This window comes from Canis lupus, chromosome 12 (assembly GCF_011100685.1).
Source record: "Canis lupus familiaris isolate Mischka breed German Shepherd chromosome 12, alternate assembly UU_Cfam_GSD_1.0, whole genome shotgun sequence".
NCBI lineage: Eukaryota > Metazoa > Chordata > Mammalia > Carnivora > Canidae > Canis > Canis lupus.
The window spans coordinates 67,599,991-67,619,291 of record NC_049233.1 but is presented as its reverse complement, the minus strand read 5'-3'; the positions used below and the strand labels follow the sequence as shown (position 1 = coordinate 67,619,291).

Sequence of the window (19,301 nt, the reverse complement as noted above, 5' to 3'; positions counted from 1 at the left end):
GGCCATAAATCAATTAAGCACTGTGCATTTTTCCAGGTGCGCTTTTGTTCTCATAACCCTGGCCTGTGGTACGTTTCTGAGAGACATGAGTTCTAATCCTGGGCCTGCCACTGTCTGGGGAACAGTGAACTTGGGAGTAAGGTTGTAGGTCTGTCACCTTTGTGTCTTCAGAGTCAAAAGAGAGGGCTCAGTTTCATAATTTCTACCTCTGACGTTCTTTTTCTCCCACCCGCCCCCCCAAACCAAAGTTCTCCCTTATTTATTGCTGAACCAACTACTGGTGCAGAAGCATAGTTAATAGAGAACGATCACCGCCCCCCCCACCCCTACCATGAAACATGTCTATTGTTCAGGTAGGCATGATGTTTACAGAGTGATAGGATATGAGCACGTGACCTTCATGCAGCACAAATACATGTGCCATCTCATGTGCGATCCCTTACAGACCCTGCTTGGCTCCTCTCTCATGTCTCTTCTTGGAGCTGCACCTGATTTTATTGCCAGTCTTCATCTGAATGCACCAGGGAATGGGACGATTCTGCTTTTGCTTCTCTGCGGGAAATCCCTTGATCCCAAAAGCCTTGTGAGAAGACATGACCGAGAGCAGTCAACGGTATACACCACCATGGCAGAGAAAAGGAGACAGGCACTCTACCTCTGGCATTCTTAATTTCTCAGGATGATAAGACTGAATTATTTTATTTGAATATGAATGTCCCAAATAGAAATAGAAAACTGCTTTCTACCAGCATTGCTACTCTGAGGACAGATTGTACTCGTTAATGAGTAAGATAAAATCTGAATGTCTTTGTAGCATTAGTCCTGGCATTGCCATCAGTGTGGGATTTATCTTGATTATACTCTTAGCGACCTTGCAGTTGAGTTAGGTAAATAGCCTTCTAGATACCTGTGTTTGTCTTGCATTAAGCTTTTTTTTTTTTTTTTTTTTTAATAATGGTTGCTTTTTATTGGCTCTTGTTAGAGAAAAGAAAACCTTATCTCTGCTGTCCAGGCCTGTAACCACTCCTAAAAGACAAAAACAAAGAAATGTATTGTTAACTGTTGTGCGGTGCTGGGTTGGCAGGCATTGTTTACTCCTGAACACCGAAGCTTGATTAACATAGGTTATTCAGATTAACCTATTACAGATACCTCTAGACCATTTTAAGGTAAGATGAAATGAATCACAACATTTAATATTGTAGACTGTTTCTGAGTTACAGATAGCCTGCATCTAGCTGTAGATAAATAATTTTGAACTAAGGAGACATTTTTGCTTAGAAACAGCACTTTAAACAGTGGTTAGGTTCTCTGAATACAAAGGCCTATTTTACCCACAATCCAGCTAAGGGTGACACTTACAGAGCTATGGAACCTAATTGTCACTTTAACTGGATTATTCATTTATAACTGGATTTCTGTGGAGGAAGTGCCTGTTCACAGACTCAGAATATTTGCTTCGCAAACATATTTTGACCTCCTAATATGTACCAGGCACTATGCTAGGGACCGGGACCACAAAGATACATAAAATATAATCCCTCCCCTCAATGAATGCATGATGGGGAAGCTACACAAACGGATCATTATAATATAACAAGGTTTTAAAAACACATGATGAGGTATAGTCAGGGATCAGCCATGCATAAGGTACTGAGCACAGGAGGACACCTGAGCCGTTGGGATGGGGGCTCTCTAAATCTAAAGGAGGAGTAGGAATTTATAAGGTGAAAGGAGGAGGAGGTGAGGGCTGCATCCGAGGCAGAGGAGACAGCATGATTAAGGGCGAGGAGTGAGAAACTGCAAGCCTGTTGGTTATCACTGGAGCCAAGCCAGAAATAATGAGAGAAGAAGTAGAAAAGTAGGGACCGGATGTGGTGATTCTTCACTCTCTTGTGTAGAAGCATGGAATTTTCCTGTGGCCAACTGCAGCTGAGCTGGTCAGGTTTTTGCTTGAGAGAGACCACTCAGACTGGGATATTGTTTTGAGGGCGCCAGGAGAGCAGCTTCATCTGGCTGTTGTAATCAGTTGGTTGAGAATTGATGAAGGCCTGGCAGAGGTAATCAAGATGGACAGGAAGGGAAACAGTAGCTAAATATTTAGGAAGTACGCTAATCAGATCTGAGGATTAGATTTGAGGGATAAAGGACAGGGTGTTCGGGCCTCTGCTTTTGTTGATTGGCTGAAAAGGGAATACCAGAAAAAGAGGCAGTAAAAATTCAGTTTGAACAAGTTGAGATGATTGTGGAGACAACCAGCGGACCATTGACGTAACTCTAAGCTATCCAGAAGGTTAGAGACCTGTGGTTATAGATTTGAGCGTCATTAGCATATGGGTGGTTGCTGAAACTCTAGAATAAACTAAAATCAGGATTCTTAAAATTTTTTTAAAAAAACCTCTAAAGGTCTTTCCCACTGTCTGAAAGTAGAGTGTTCCCATGAAATCTTTTGTAGGCTGAAAAGGAGTAAAAGTGAAGAAATGGTAACCATTAATTTACATGGAAAAGTTTTTGAGCTTTCCCAGACCCCAAAAATAACCTCTCTCAGGCTTTTCTGATGGTGTACAATACATCTTGCTAACAGATGCACAAAATAAATCCAGAGAAAGCCCGGATGCTCATAGTTGAAAACTATGGCAGGTTGATGCTGAGTGTGGTCCCGGGGAGGGAGCTTGGTGAGGCCACTCTCGCTGCCCAGGATGCGCTGCCTCCATAACCACTGCTGCAAAACAAATGCTGAACCCGATTTTCACCTTTCACCCTTTATTCCATAAAAGCAAAAATCCTCTTCTTACTTTATTCAGTTGGAAAAAGTAGGTATTAATGCAGGTCTTTTGTAAACGTAGAGTGTGATGGAACATTTGGCAAGCAGGGGATACCCGTATTCAGAAGTGAGTTTGGCATATTTTGGGGTAAGTGCTGACTCTAGTTTCTTGCAACTTTGAAAATTTTTTGTTTGTATTTTTTCTTAAAGATTTTATTTTAAGTGATCTCCACACCCAGCGTGGGGCTTGACCGCACAACCCGACAATCAAGAGTCACATGCGCTACCAACTGGGCCAGCCAGACACTCTGCAACTTCTTTTAAAATTGAAAACTGGGTGCCTGGGTGGCTCAGGGTCCTGGGATCAGTCCCACATCAGGCTCCCTGCTCAGCGGGGAGTCTGCTTCTCCCTCTTCCTCTGCCTGCTGCTCCGCCTACCTCTTTTCTCTGTCAAATAAAATCTTTAAAAATAAAATTAAAATAAAATTGATAACTTGCCTACCAAAGGACTCTAAGTACCAGCCATTGACAATTTCTATTCATTCATCCAGTAAATATTTATTAAATACTATGTCCCCAGATTTCAGCAGATACAAAAAGTGGTAACAGAAGTATCTTCCTTGCCCTTTGGGAGGTTCCAGTCACAATGACAGATTCTCTATATTTTTAAATCCTCTACTATCAATGAGGCTATTTTAAGGGATAAACAGTTATGAGAAACTGATGCTCTTAGCAAATGACTGTTGTGTTTGCTAAGGAAAAAAAATGCACACATATCTCACTCTGAGTGCTTTGCTCAATTTGTCACAACACAGAATCCTTTTTGTTCAAGGTGAACAATAGAGAACAGTATAAAAAGGAACATGAACTGAGGGTTTTCTCCTGGGAATGTACTTCTGTATCAAATGTGAGGAGAGTTGTGCCACTACTGTGTTTAAATAAAAGAATCGTTGTAGCCATCAATATTAGGCCAGCACTATTCATTGTTCAGAAACTAGTCTGATTGATATTCTGATTGGTTTTATCCCGATTACTCAGGATTAGAGACAATTTCGTCTTTTTCCTGTCTTCTTTATTGGTGCTGCTAAGAGTCATCTTGTGGCTTCATACTTTTGTTCCAAATGTCCTGGGGTGGGGAGTGCAAAGGAAATGTAGTAGGATAATTGTGTATCTTTAGGCTGTTCTTTTATGAGGTGCCAATTAACTAAAATAAATTTAACCCTGTGGAAAAAAATGGATTCCGCAGAAGGAAAAAGCAAATCTGAAGTACATGTAAAGCATCGTGAATGTCAAGAATTACTTAAATTCTGCTAAAATGCAGATATTTCAAGAATAGTCCCTAAGTAATCATATTGCTTATCACATGATTTCCCTGACTTTTGCCTTTAAAATATAATTTAACCAAAATGAACCCTGCAGCCTTGATTTGTCTATCCGATTTTATTGCTGATAACTTAAATGCGAGGCATCCAACTCCTGCCATTTCTGCTGTTTCTATGGTAACAAAAGTGTGCAAACCCAGCAGTATCACTTTCTTTCACAGCTGGCATTTTGTGTTCCCAGTAAGAGGAGTTTTAGTAAAGCATAGTCTGTGTTAATTGGGATGTAAGTAGGTCAGAACAATTTTGGTATCCTTTCTTCCTTCTTTCAGGTATGTGTGGGTGTGCGTGCGTGCACATGAGCTGCAGTTGCCTTAATTTTTTTTTTAAAGCATGTACTTTCACTTAAATGAGTCCCTACCAAAGTCTTTTGAAAATTAAACATAATATCTGTAAATATGACTCGGTTTGGAACCTTGAGGATCAGGTGCAGTTCTGAGCCTTGCCCCAGACCTGTAGGCCCTTGAGTGTTTCCGTTAAGAAAAAGGAAATATGATTGATATGAGAATGCTTTGAAAGGGTAAATGCATCGTACTGGTGGTTATAGCATTTATTTTGTTGTTATAATTGTTATTTTGAAATACCAACTATCTTGTGACCTTAACATTCATTTACTTGGCCTGGGTAGTAGGCGGGAACATGTAACCCCAGTTAAGGGGTGCATGTTTAAAAACGACTTCCCATGCAATTCTAGATCTTAACTTGACTATAGGAGCCCTTCTGTGGATACTGCCCAAGCTCTGGGTTCCTTTCTTAGGTTGTACAAGGGAGCTTATAGCCCCTGCTCCCCTAAATTGCCCTCATTGCCTCTGCCATCAACTCAGGCTCTACAGGGGGACCCCACACCTAGAGCTTCCATAGGCTTCAAGTATCTTATATAAAGTGTTTTGTTTTGTTTTTTTTTAAGATTTTATTTGTTCATGAGACACACAGAGAGAAAGAGGCAGAGACACAGGCAGAGGGAGAAGCAGGCTCCCTGCAAGGAGCCCAATATAGGACTCGATCTCAGGACCCCAGGATCAAGCCCTGAGCTGAAGGCAGACCCTCAACCACTGAGCCACCCAGGTGTCCCTATAAAAGGTATTCTTTACAAACTTCAGTACAGGGGCTCCTGGGTGGTTCAGAGCATGATACCAGGGTCCTGGAATTGAGCCTGCTTCTCAGGCTTCTCCCTCTCCTCCTTGGCTCATGCTCTTTGTTGCTATCTCTGTCTCTCTCAAATAAATAAATAAAATCTTTTTAAAAAACCCAAAAACTTCAGTACAGCTAGACTCTTCTCTCTCTCTGTAATCTCACTCCATTGTGGTACTCATATTGTGTGTCTACATAGCATGACTGCGGGAACTTGTGAGAGTTAGCTCACAGTGATCTAAGACCAGCCCACGGCTTTTCTCCCATTCAAATGCTCATAATCTATTTTCATTTCTTATAGGAAGCGACTTTGCTCCCCTATCCCATACGTTGTATTTTTATCTTACAGGTTTATTTTGAAAGGATTTAAGATAAAAATTTAGGAATTACAAGTAATGTAGCAAAGGGTATGTAAGGTGCTTTATTTGATAATTTGATAATTTTACAAAATTCTAATTCTGCCTTTACCTTCTTTTGACGTATTTGGGTCTCATTTACTGTGTCTGGCTTCTTCTGTAAATGGACAGAAGTTGCCTCTTCCTATCTTTTCATTCTATTGCACCTAAATACCACCTCTTCCTCTTTAAGTTCCCTTAGCTTCTAGAACCCTGTGCTGTTTTCTTAACTTGGTTGCTCCTTCACAGCTTTTCTCCTTGGCTCTTTTTTCTCTAACCTTCCTTTATTCCTCTCAGCATTATTTATTTTTATTTAAAAACAATACAATTTCTCTGGTGAGAAATAATACCCCAAAATACAAAACCAAACATTACAGAAATATATGATTTTGTGAGAAAATGATAGTCTCTCCAATATCCTGCTATCAGAGATTTGGCAAAATGCCAAAATCTATATTGTATGACCTATAAAAATTATGGCAAGATTGATAATATATAATAAAATGATGCTAATTCTAGTCATGTAAGGACTGGTCTTTCCAAGTTCCTGCATCATTCTGTATGATTGACATCTCCCCCACCCCACCCGCCCCACGCCACCAGCATCTGCACCTTACCTCTCTACTGCTCCCCTGGTGCTAATTCTCTTCCTGTCACATTGATTCCAGCCACATTGACCTCTTGCTCTTTCTCTGGTTAGCTAGCCTGCTAGCTCACCAGGGTTTCTCCTCACTGCTCTACATCATGACCGTGTCCTTCTGCAAATCTTGTAGGAGCCCTCATCTACTCTCAGAGCACAGGCCAGGCGGTGCTCAAGAATTTACCAATTTCGGCTCTCAAATGACTTGTGCCAAAAGCAGAACCATCAGGAACAGCAGGCAAGCCCTCTGTTGGGTTTCCCTCTCTTTGGAATCATCAGTGCCTTATTCTGTGCTTCCCAATGCCCAACGGTCTCCCTAGCAAGTCTCCAGTTCAGCAGGCGAGCTCGTCTCAAACCTTTCAAGTTCCCCTTCCCTTTGCCTAGACTTTCTTTCCTTAGATTCCAGTGGCTGATTACTTTTTTCTTTCTTTCTTTCTTTCTTTCTTTCTTTCTTTCTTTCTTTCTTTCTTTCTTTCTTTCTTTCTTTCTCTTTCTTTCTTTCTTTCTCTTTCTTTCTTTCTTTCCTTTTTTCTTTTTCTTTTTCTTTTTCTTTCTTTTCTTCCTTTTCTTTTCTTTTCTTTTCTTTTCTTTTCTTTTCTTTTCTTTTCTTTTCTTTTTTTAAGATTTTACTTACTCGTGAGAGACACAGAGAAAATGAGAGGCAGAGATACAGGCAGAGGGAGAAGCAGGCCCCATGCAGGGAGCCCGACATGGGACTCGATCCCAGGACTCCAGAATTACACCTTGGGCTGAAGGCAGGCGCCAAATCGCTGAGCCACCCAGGGATCCCAAAAGTCTTTTTTTTTTTTTAAGATTTTATTTATTCTTTCATGAGAGACACAGAGAGAGAGAGAGAGAGAGAGGGAGAGAGGGGGGCAGAGGGAGAAGCAGGCCCCATGCAGGGAGCCCAAAGTGGGACTTGATCCCAGGTCTCCAGGATCACACTGCTGAAGGCGGCGCTAAACCGTTAATTACTCTATTTCTTCAGATCTTCTCCCAAAAGTTACCTTCTCCAGGAGCCATTCTCTGAGCAATTTAAATATAGTGTGTATTATTGTTGAAAGCAACACCCTTCCAGCAGTGCATATCCCCATTCCTTGCTTTATTTTTTTGTCTTTATTGTCTTCATATATGACATATACAAAAGAGTATTTGAACATTATGTACCTTACAAAGCATAACAGTCAAGAGCCTGTCACTTACCTCAGTAATGAACATTATCAATAGCTTGCTTCTGTATACGTTCCCCCCCATCCCATCCTATCCTCTTGCCTCCTCAAGAAGTAACAAATATCCTAAATTTTGAATCCATTATTCACTCCTTTTAAAATACAGGTTATCACATTTGTATGTGTGCCTAACTGTATATTCTTTAGATTTGCTTGGTTTTAAGATTTATGAAAATGGCATTCTACTGTATATAGTTTTCTAAACTTGCTTTTCTTACTCAACATAATGCTTCTAAGATTTGAACTTTTTTTTACCTTTATTAAGTAACCTCAGAATTTTCACTGCTGTTTTAAAATTCATTGTATGATTCTACCACGATTAATTTCTCCATTTTTCTATTAGCTGGAAATTTGGGTTGTATCCAGATTTTTTTGTATTACAACCTGTACTGCTATGAACATTCTCTAGTGCGTCTAAAAATGGAATTACTGGGTTGAAGGGTATGCAATTGTTCAGGTTTGCAGGATGGTGCCAAATTGTTTTCCAAAGAATTTGTACCAAGTTACTCTCCTACCAACAATGTATTGGAGTTCCCTTTGACCCACTTCCTACTCAACAGTTCTCAATTTTTAATCAATATCCTAGGGGTAAAGTGGTATCTCATTGTGATCTTAATTGCATTTCTCTCATTATTGATGAGGTTTAGCATCTTCATAGTGGTTAAATGTTTCTTCTTTTGTTAAATGCCTGTTCGGACATTTTGCCCATTTTTCTATTAAGTTGTTTTTATATTGATTTGTGGGAGTTCTTTATTCTGGATACAAAATCTTTATTACTTATATGTATTGGGAATACTTCTGCCAGTTTGTGCTTTGTCTTGTTATTTTCTTCATTTTTGATGATTGAAAGTTATTTTAATAGATTTATCAGCCTTTGATGATTATCTTTTGTATCTTAAGAAATTCTTTTTTTTTTAAATTTTTTTTTGAACATTTTAATTTATTTATGACAGTCACAGAGAGAGAGAGAGGCAGGGACATAGGCAGAGGGAGAAGCAGGCTCCATGCACCGAGAGCCCGACGTGGGATTCGATCCCGGGTCTCCAGGATCGCGCCCTGGGCCAAAGGCAGGCGCCAAACCGCTGCGCCACCCAGGGATCCCAAGAAATTCTTTCCTACCTAAAGTCAAAAAGATATTCTCTATGTTCCCCCCAACACCATAATTTAAAAGTTTTGCTTTTCATGTTTAAATCCTTAATCTTGGTTCGATCTCGGGTTTCAGCACCAAAAACAAAAACAAAACAAAACAAAAATAAATCCTTAATCTGCTTGAGATTTTTGTGTGTATGGTATGAGGCAAGCATTGATTTTATTTATTTTTTCCCATTTGACTGACCTGTTGTGCCAACACCATATAATGAATGGTTCCTCTTTTTTCCACTGATCTGAAGTTCTTCTCCCAGTGTCATGGTTCCATCTGGGCTCTGTATTCTATCCCATTGATCTGTTTGACTCTCTGTGTACCAGTATCAAACTGTCTTCATTATAATATGGCTTTAAAATAAATCTTGATGTCCTATTTTGAGCCAGATTCTTCTCATCATCCCCTATCCCTTGCTCTTCATGAGTATCTTGGCCATCCTTAGGTCTTTGCTCTTCCACATACATTTTATTTTATTTTATTTTATTTTATTTTATTTTATTTTATTTTATTATTTTATTATTTCATTTCATTATTTTCTACATACATTTTATTTATCTTTTTAAATTTTTTTAAAAATTTTTATTTATTTATGATAGTCACAGAGAGAGAGAGAGGCGCAGAGACACAGGCAGAGGGAGAAGCAGGCTCCACGCAGGGAGCCCGATGTGGAATTCGATCCCGGGTCTACCAGGATCGCGCCCTGGGCCAAAGGCAGGCGCCAAACCGCTGCGCCACCCAGGGATCCCCTACATACATTTTAAAACCAGCTATTCAAGTTACACACACATGAAACTTTGATGGAATTTTTATTGAAATTGCATTGAATTTACAGATAAGTATGGGGAGAATTGATGTCTTTATAGAGTCTTCTTACCTGTAAATATGGCCTCTTAATTTAGAACTTATTAATGTCATTTAAGATCAAGTTTCAAGATTTTCTGTATAAAAATCTTGTATATCCTTTACTATATTTATTCTTAGGTACCTTATAGTGTTTTTTTATTGCTATAGAAATTCTGCCTTTGAAAATTTTATTTCCTCCTTTTTTTTTTGTTGATAATATAGAAATGCAGTTGACTTTTTCATATTGTTCAGTCAGGCAAATATCCTACTAAACTCTCCTACTATTAATAATTTATTTCTAAATACTTAGAGTTTTTGTGTAAATAATTATGTCATCTGCAAATAACAATAATTTTGTTTCTGCCTTTCCAATCCATATCCCTGTAATTATTGTTTTATAGCACTAGACTTACAGTGCAATGTTGATTTTAGAAGCTGTAATGATAGGTATCCCTGCATTAGTCCCGATTTTAGAGGGCATGCTTCCAATGTTACTTCTCAGTTTTTGATACATACCCATTATCAGGTTAGGGAGGTACTTTTCTAGTCCAACTTGCTGAGAGGTTTTATCATGAATGGATCTTAAATTTTATCAACTGCTTTTTCAGCCTCTATCAAGATAATTATATCATTTTTCTTCTTTAATATATAAATATGGTGATGGATATATATAGGGTTTCTCATGTTAAGCCATCCTGGGATTCCTGTTAATGGTCTTTGACTTAATAATACTTTGTTTAATATTTTTGTATGTAGGGCAGCCCAGGTGGCTCAGCGGTTTAGCGCCACCTTCAGCCCAGGGCCTGATCCTGGAAACCTGGGATCGAGTCCCACTTTGGGCTTGCTGCATGGAGCCTGCTTCTCCCTTTGCCCGTGTCTCTGCCTCTCTCTCTCTCTGTGTGTATCTCTCATGAATAAATAAATAAAATCTTTTAAAAATATAGTTTTGTATGTATGCTCATAAGTATTTGTATCTATATTCATGAGGTTGGCCTGAAATTTTTCTTTCTCATGCTTTGAGTTTGCTACCAAAATTATACTGGCCTTCTAGAATGTATTGGGAACATTCCCTCTTTTTCTGTTCTCTGCAAATGCTTGAATAAGATTGAACAAGCTGTTCACTGAAAATTTGGAGAACTTGCTACTGTGATCATTTGGGGTTTAGTGTTTTCTTGGTACAAGATTTTTAACTATAATTTCAATTTATTTAGCACTTATTGGTTTCTTAAGTTTTTCTAATTCATTTTGAGTCAATTAGTAGGTTACATATTCCCAATTTTGTCTATTTTCTAGACATTCTAAAATTAGTTGATACGGAGTTCTTGTAGGGGTCTTTTATCTTTCTAACCTCCATTGGACCTGTATTTATGGTCATTCTTGTAATTTGCCATGTTTATTTGGTTATTTTCTTTTTTTTTAATTTATTTATTTTTTTTTATTTGGTTATTTTCCATGTTTATTTTCTCTTATATTAGTTGTCCCAGAGGCTTCATAAACACTATCTCATTCCTAGATTTCTGCCCTTATCCTTAACTTTTTTACTTCTACTTTCTTTTGGATTATTTTGGTACCTTTCATAACCTGCCTGATATTCTAAAAAGCAGTTTGCCTGTCTTCCCCTACTAGATTTTAAAGCTCTTAGAAGTCAGTGCTTCGTATCTTATTATTTTTTCTTTCCAGAAAGTCTACAGCACGATATTTTATCTATAATAGATCTTTGATAAATTGTTTTCAAACTTGAATCTTGACGGCTTGGGTTTTGTCTACTGCTGTTTTCTCTTTCCACTGTGATAAACTAATTTTGTCTCATGTCTTCTTCAGTCATCATACTCCAGGGACGGTAACTTTCAAATCAAATCTTCTTATTTCCACTCCCTTGGCTAGTGTAACTTGGGCATCTCACACTGTTCCCCCTCCCTAGCCAGTACCTCTCATAACTTTTCCATAATAAAGGCACCATCATTCTTCCAGGTGCAGAAACTCAAAATCTTGCTGAAATTTTGATTACTCTTTGTCTGACTTCAACTAGTCACAAAGTCTGTTAATTTTTACTTTACAGTGTCACTCAGCTCCATACCTACCTCTCTGTTTCAGCCGAGAAGACCTTGGACAAAGCCTAGTCCTGATACTTGCCCCTCTCCTATCATCTCATGGCCTGTCATATAAAGGTCACATTACTTCACCTGGCATTTAAGACTGTCCAGAGTCTAGGTTCATTTTACTGCCCCCAACAGGGGTCTTCTGTTTTCTGACCAGAGTTCTGTCCAGGTTACTGTCTCCTAAGCCTCTCTTTCGTAGCCTTTTTCACCTCCTATGGTTCTCTTTCTCTTGCCTTTCTGCTCTGCCATGCTGGTTCCTATTCATTCAAGACCTGGATAAGGGACACCACCCTTGCCCTCACCTCCAAGGAGTATTTCCTTCAACAATGGAAACTCTAGTTAATCACTTCCTCCTTTGAACTGCTTTGTTTTTTAAGTACTGTTGTTTTCATTGAAACTTTAAAAAGAGCCAGCAAATTGGAAGGGATCTAAAAGTAATCTGGTTTAACCTCTTAACTCAAGACCTCACTCCTCTCCATAACTCACACATAGCATTAGCTTCTAATATGATTCAAAGCTCCTGTTTTTTCTTTCTACTTTATGTAACAAGCATCTGGAGGTTAGGAATTTGGTTCATCATGCGCTTGTATTTCCTCTTAAACGTTAATGTTTTTTGTCCCGGGAAGACACTAAAAATATATTCATTGATTGAATAAATGAATCATACATTTTCTCCATAAATAGTTTACAGAGGAGACTGACTTGCCCAAAAGCCTGTTCTACTGCTCCTCTGTTTCCAAATATCTACAAGTGAGGATGACTTACTTGGAGTGGATACATTTGCAACCTGTTTTTTCTTTATATAGCTCTATATTAGCCTTGGTTTTTACTTTCCTATGTCTTGAAATCATATTTGGAATTTCTCACTTTTGCATGAAAACGCATATGTATTTTAATAATAGAGTCTGTTGTATGTTGATTGTATTTCCTATAGTAGTTTAGAAATATTTAGCAAGGAGTATTCCATTTGATTCATGTAAATGAATACAGTGATGTTGTGGTTAGATATTTTACATAAAAATTTGCAGCCACAAAACCTGTCGTAGGCAGCAACTGGACAGTCTATAATATGTGCAGGTTTTTAAAAAATTATTGTTACTTTTGTGGGGTATACAGAAATGATAGTTTTAATTTCTTTATAATTATTTGTATGATATAATTTTGAAAATAAGATGTTTTCAAAGCAAAGATGTTTATAGAAATTTAGCGCTGACTTCAAGTATGTCAAATGCTTTAACTATATAGAGGGTACTTAAATTCTATTACAGTTTTGATGAAAATACAGAAGTGATATTTTCATATTTTAAGAACTTCTTTCCATTTTAGAGCATGTCAAAATAAGCATAGTAATTTGAATGCTCTATTTTTATTTCTAGAAACCAGCAAATATCCTAGTAATGGGAGAAGGTCCTGAAAGGGGGAGAGTCAAAATAGGTAGGTAATTATTTCTAAAATAATTTATTAAGAAACTGAAATGACTGCAAAGGTGGTATCCCTTTTTTAAGATTCGTATTTAAGTAGTTAATTTTAAAATGACTTCTTCATGGCATTTTTAGAAAATATATTGGGAAGTGTAGATAGATAGTTTATAAAACTCCTCAGAGGGTTTATTCCCCAAATAAGGTTCTGTGTTTCTAAGCTGAGGCAAGCAAGCCCACAAAAACTTCATTCCCATATCGTACCCAAGCATGTGTTTATACCATGATTACTGTCTCGCAGTGACCCTGAACATAATCTGCTAAGTCTTGCTTTTGTCTCAGCTTTTCCTGAATGCCTCTTCTCCCACCTGACCTAAAGCACACATCTTCCCAGATACCATTATTCTGCCCCTTGCATGCCTGTGCCAGGTACCAACATGTTTTTTCCAAATGAATCCATATGTTTATAAGACTCTCTTACTTGGTGGTCTTAAGTTAAGGCACCAGCAGGAACTTCATCTATAATATTAAAATTTCCTTTGCAACCCTGAAGGTTGTTCTAAAAGAAATTGGCATCATTTATACCTGTGACATTTTTAGGAAGAAAATGAACTAAAGAAAATGAACTAAAATTACATGTACTAAATGCTCAATGATTTTTGGAAAGATTTTAAAAGAAATTTTGTCTCATCAATCTGCTTTCTTTGCTGTTTGAACATATCATGCTAAGGGTGCTAAGCTGACCTGCTACACATCCATTCCATCCTACTACAACTGAGCCTGCCTGCTGCCCCGTCTTCTACTTCTTCAATTCGTTTGCTAGTCTGGCTCCAGAAAAAGGTGTTTTCAGCCAACTTCCCTTCTTTAAACCTCTATGTTGAGTTTACTGAGATTCAGAATCATAAAAAAATGTTGTCGGTGGTCACTAAGAACCAAGTAGCTACTTCCCTTCCCTTGCCTCCCACCCCACCCCTGGGCCCTCCACGACTCCCCACTTGCTCCTGTGTCTCCCTTATGCTTTTTCTTGTAGGCATTTGAGTCCCTACCTTTTGCTAGATATTGGTGAAGGGGAAAGGGTGGTGGAGGGTGGCCCTCCCTGTGAGAGACAGTGACACAGACAGTTCCCTGCCCAGAGTGGTAAATGCCATTACATGTTACCTCATGCACTTACACAACCACCCCTATGACAGAGGAGGGGAGCTGACTTTGGAGAGGTTGCAGCTTACGTGGCCTCTCCAAGGGAGGACTCGCATTCCAAGTCCAAAGTCTCTTTCCCTGCAAACGTTGCTGCCTAGCAATATCAAAGCTGTCTGCGGTACCCTCACGGAGCACTTTCTGCCAGCACAGTGCTGCCTTTGAAGGGATCTCAGACAAAGAGTGACGCTCCCCTTCTGAGTCCCGTCTGGGCCACCCCACCCCATCCCGCCCCAGCTTCTGAAGATCTTGCTGTACTAAAGCTCTCACACTGCTGTGTCTCCACTCTCTGCTTCCCTAGTTTCTCCTCTTCACCTTTAAACATTCGTAATCCTCTTCCCAGTTCTGGAATAAGCCTTACTCATATCCATTGTGTTTTCTTTACCATTTGTTCATTTTCTGCCCCCTTGTTCCTTTACTTCTAGAACACACAGTGTTCACCCACTGGTTCTACTCACCCTCGTTTGTTATAACCTGCCCTCTAATTCCATTGAAACTGCTCTCCAAACGGTCACCTCTGACCTCTGTCTCACCAGAGCAACTGGCGCCTATAGATAGTCACCTTTACTGCCTTAGTCATTCATGTCTGTGACCAGTCTGGCTTCACGACTGTCTTTTCCCTTGGTCTCTGTGACATCACAGAATTCTCTTTTCCCATTCACCACTTTTGCTCACTCTTCTGCATTTTACTCATCATTGGCTTTTCCTCCTATTATTAGCCTTGTGTTTCAAGATCCCCTGGGCGCTGGCAAGGGGTGTGGCCTCCCTCTACAATTACTTCTTTAAGGCCCTGATAAGTTGTGGCCTTAAAATTGTGGGTTCTATAAAAATCATTTCAAGATCTGAATCTCAGATTCTCTTCTCTCACCCTCGCCAAAAGCTCTGCCTTTATTCGGATGCGCTGCTGGCAACCTCTACTCCATTGTTTCAAACCAGATTCACGGTCACCATCCTGGACTCTCCCCTGTTTGTACCGGTCATCATGTTATCCCGGTCACCCGCCCTTCCTGTCTTCTCCCTACCACTCCCAGATGTCTCTAGTTCTCCTCAGCATAAATTCTGTGTTCTAGCCAGGCCCCTTAGTTGCCCTCCTGTTAAGAGTTTGAGAATTGTAATGCTGTCCAAGATTAGGAATAAAAATCAGGGTTAAAAGTAAGCAATAAGCTTAATAGTAAATAATTGTCTAGTAGTCAATCTAGTTGATTAAATTGCTTTTAAATTTTGTTTCAAAAATAAATAAATAAATAAATAAATAAATTTTGTTTCACTCGTATGTTACTGTTTAAACACTAGTAATGCCCGGATGCCTATGCTTAACACTTTAATAGTCATTTTTTGAGTGCAAAAGCGCAGTCCAGTGGAAAACGCATCATGCCCTTAGCTGCACCTGAGCCTCCCCGGCCCCAGCAGCCTGAAGACTTCGGGCCTTCCCTGGAACCCTCTTGCTTGCCTGCAACCCCCTTTACTGTTTTGTTTTGGTTTTTTTAAGAATTTATTTGTTCATGAGAGACACACAGAGAGAGAGAGAGACAGGCAGAGTGAGAAGCAGGCTCCACGCAGGGAGCCCAGTGTAGGACTCGATCCCGGGACTCCAAGACCACACCCTGGGCTGAAGGCAGATGCTAAACCACTGAGCCATCCCCCCTTACTGTTCACAGTGACTCCCCCCTGGGAAATCCAGCTTAAGCCCCACGGTCAGTTTCGTCCACTGCTACAGAGGTGTACCAAACACTGTTCCAGCTCAAGCCAGGGAGGAGACATGGCCTGCCCCTCAAGGGACATAGAATCTAGTAGAAGCCACTGGCAACTGGCCTTTGGCCCTTACAGTGCTTATTACCCTGTTGGTTTTTGTCTACTCCATGTTTTTTGTCACCTTCCCTTCCTGTAAGCTCCTTGGTGGTGGACACGGCCTTTTCCTGCTTTTCTCTATCATTTGATACTGTCTAATTAGCACTCACACCTGAATTTTATTACTGCAGTGTATTGAATTGAATAGTTCCACTTACATCTAATTTTAGGAAAACAAACATTAGTAATGTTTAGGTCAGTTACCCTATGTCTAAAGTAGTGATTACTGAGAAAAGGTTTGAAATTCCTCTAAAGTTCACACAATAGACAGGAATTATTACTATCCCTTATACAATGAAAACATACTGTGTATATTATATATTTCAAATTATAGAGGTTTTTTTTTTTAATTCTTCCCATTTTTCCTTTGCGCATGGTATTATCTCTACTGGATGTCCCATCAATGCGTAAGAATATAGCTGCTAAATTATAACATGGTATTTTTACTTCCTATCCCTATGACCTTGGGCAAGTCATCTAACTGCTTTTGGGTTTGCTTTAGATTCTTCATCTCAGAGGTGGGGAACAACATGTTTACTGAACCAGCATTCGAATGAGGATTAGATGAAGTGATGTATGATATATGTGAAAACCATCTGTAAACTCTATCAAGTGCTTGATAGATAAAAAGTATTTGTTATTTATGAAATTTTTTTTAATTTTTAAAAATTTTTTATATATATTTTTATATTTATGAAATCTTAAGAAAATTAGTCTCCAGGAACTCATTAGAGTAATAACTATTCTTTATGCTACTTGTGTACACCTCTGATATTTAAATCACCTTCGGTATAGATCTTTGTTAAATCCTGAATTATAACAAATTATCTCTTACATATCCTATACATATTCTTGGTAACATGGTTCTTGGTATCTTATAGAGTGTGCTGGTAATTATACAACAGTGGCTCCCTGGGGGAAAAAAGCCCCAATTTGTAGCATTTGCTGTTTTTCATGATGTAAATATTCCCATCATAGCCAATTTCAAGTCACCAACATGACATCACTGAACTCAGAGTTGGGAAGACATATGTACATATTGGCTCTCGTGCGTCCATAAGCCAACTGCAGCTCACACCAAACCAAGATAGAGTCAGTTTTTAGATGCAAAGGCATACAGAGGTCATAACTAATCATGTTCAGACTATTTCAATTTTATAAAACATTTAAGATGATTAATGTTTCTGAAAGCTGGGGATCTGAAGTCAGACTTAGGTTCTACTTATGACTGTCTTCACTCACTCCATGACCTTGAGCAAGTCAGAATATCTTTAAGCTTCAGTTTCTTGATCAATAAAAGAGGCACAATAATAATAATAATAATATCCACCTCAGAAGGGGAGGATCTGATGCCTGGTTGCAAAGTGAGGTAAAAGGTTGCTTTATAAGGCTAATGGCTATTGTCATCAACCTTGCATGGTTCAAGTAGCATACCAAACTGAGTTTTATATTAATTTATTTCATTTTCTAGCTGACATGGGTTTTGCCAGATTATTCAATTCTCCTCTAAAGCCATTAGCAGACCTGGATCCAGTGGTGGTGACTTTTTGGTACCGGGCTCCAGAACTTCTGCTTGGTGCCAGGCATTATACAAAGGCAATTGGTAAGTTAGTCTCAGACGATTTCCGATCGTAGCACTGAATGATCATGAATACCAAGTGGTACAATAATAATGAAGCTGTTTTGTAAAAACCACTCTTCCATCCCTTTGTCAAAGTCCTCCTGTCTTCTGCATCCCTAGATTTTATATTCTGGTAGATTAGCCTTTTTAACTTTGTAGGAGAATATGGTTCTTTAAAAAGAAGAAAGCATTTCCTGTTAGAGAAGAGACTTACCTGATCCTGTTGTGTTGCTATGGAAATGATAACGCACTGATTTTATTTCCCACTTGCCTACCATTGATCAAGAAGAATTGGAGAGAGGTTTAGTAAGAATTGTTTTCTCCACAAAAAGAAAAACAGAAAACCAGATATAGCGTGATGTTGAAGAGAGCCCCTTCTATCTGGTGGGAAAAGTCAGTCAGTTCTTTCCTCAACAAGAAATAATGTGACTAATTTTTCTCTCCTGCCATTACTGTTATCAGGATGACGGGTTCTTCATTACAGTAGGAAATAGAGTCTGGGTGGATTAGCTGTGCTCAGCATCTTGCCATTTCAGTAAGTGAAAAAAAACTGAGTAAGAGAATCTGTTATAAACACACTCTCTGTAGAATTTAAAGTCTGCTCCAGAACAGAGGCAGCAGAGATTTTACTACTGATCACTACTGTGTCCTTGGAGGGCCCAGCTATGAACTGGGGGGTCAGGAAGACAGAGCTCTCCTCAAACCTAGAGAATTCTTCCTTTTTTTAAAAAATATTTTATTTATTTATGCATGAGAGACGTACAGAGAGAGGCAGAGACAGGGAGAGGGAGAAGCAAGCTCCCTGCAGGGAGCCCGATGCGGGACTCGATTCCAGGATCCTGGGATCATGACCTGAGCCAAAGGCAGATGCTCAACTATGGAGCCAACCAAGTTCTCCCTAGAAATTTCTTTAAATGAGGTAAAAAGAGAAGATAGAGAAGGGTAAATAGTACTGTCACTGTGATGGGCTAGTTCTGTAAGTACCGAAATCTGCTAGGTGTATTTCTTGAAAATTTCTTTCTGATGAATTTTCCATTTACTGGTATTAGGCTCCTATCATTTTTCACTACATTTAGCTGCTTTGGTTAAGTTCTATTTAATAAAGGCACTAAATAATAAAATTATTAAAGATAGTTGAGTGTAACCTTTCTCTGTTAAATTTGTGAAAAACCTGGTGGCATGCAAGAACTACAGAGATAATTCCTATGTTTGAAAAGATTAGACTGATAATTAATCTGTTTGTGGATAAAAGGAGAAACAAAGATTAAAATATAGTGAGCAATGTCCTCATTCAACAGGAGGTCTAGTTTCTGCAAAATTCTGACACCCAGCACACATCTATACTATGTCCAAGGATTGAGATGCCAACACAGTTGCTGAAATCTTGTAATACTTCTTAAACATTGCTGAAAGGTTCTGTTAAGTTGGTGAACAAGCCTATGAGTGTTTACAGTAGGGGAGTGTGAGACCGGCCTTCAACCCTACTGCTAGCAGCCGAGCCAATAGTAAGGCTGCTGGGGCCATGCTATGGACCTGAGACCGGACCATGGCAGCTGTATCTGAAGGATACAGAAAAGACAACTATACAAGCAGATG

General features: G+C 39.1%; 1 protein-coding gene and 1 long non-coding RNA gene across 8 annotated transcripts in view; one reads left to right on the top strand and one right to left on the bottom strand.

The window, feature by feature from the left end:
- CDK19 (cyclin dependent kinase 19) overlaps window positions 1–19,301 on the top strand; it is a 161,891-nt gene that overhangs the window by 123,079 nt on the left and 19,511 nt on the right. For all 7 annotated transcript variants that reach the window (XM_038554949.1, XM_038554944.1, XM_038554945.1 and 4 more), the window contains 2 exons: window positions 13,001–13,058; window positions 17,556–17,687. In XM_038554949.1, the coding sequence (XP_038410877.1) occupies window positions 13,001–13,058; window positions 17,556–17,687 (190 nt within the window). The remainder of the gene's footprint in view (window positions 1–13,000; window positions 13,059–17,555; window positions 17,688–19,301) is intronic.
- On the bottom strand, window positions 913–14,879 carry LOC119874231. The gene is made up of 2 exons (XR_005368138.1): window positions 14,695–14,879; window positions 913–1,026 (listed from the first exon to the last, which is right to left on the bottom strand). It is a non-coding gene; the product is annotated as an uncharacterized LOC119874231 (long non-coding RNA).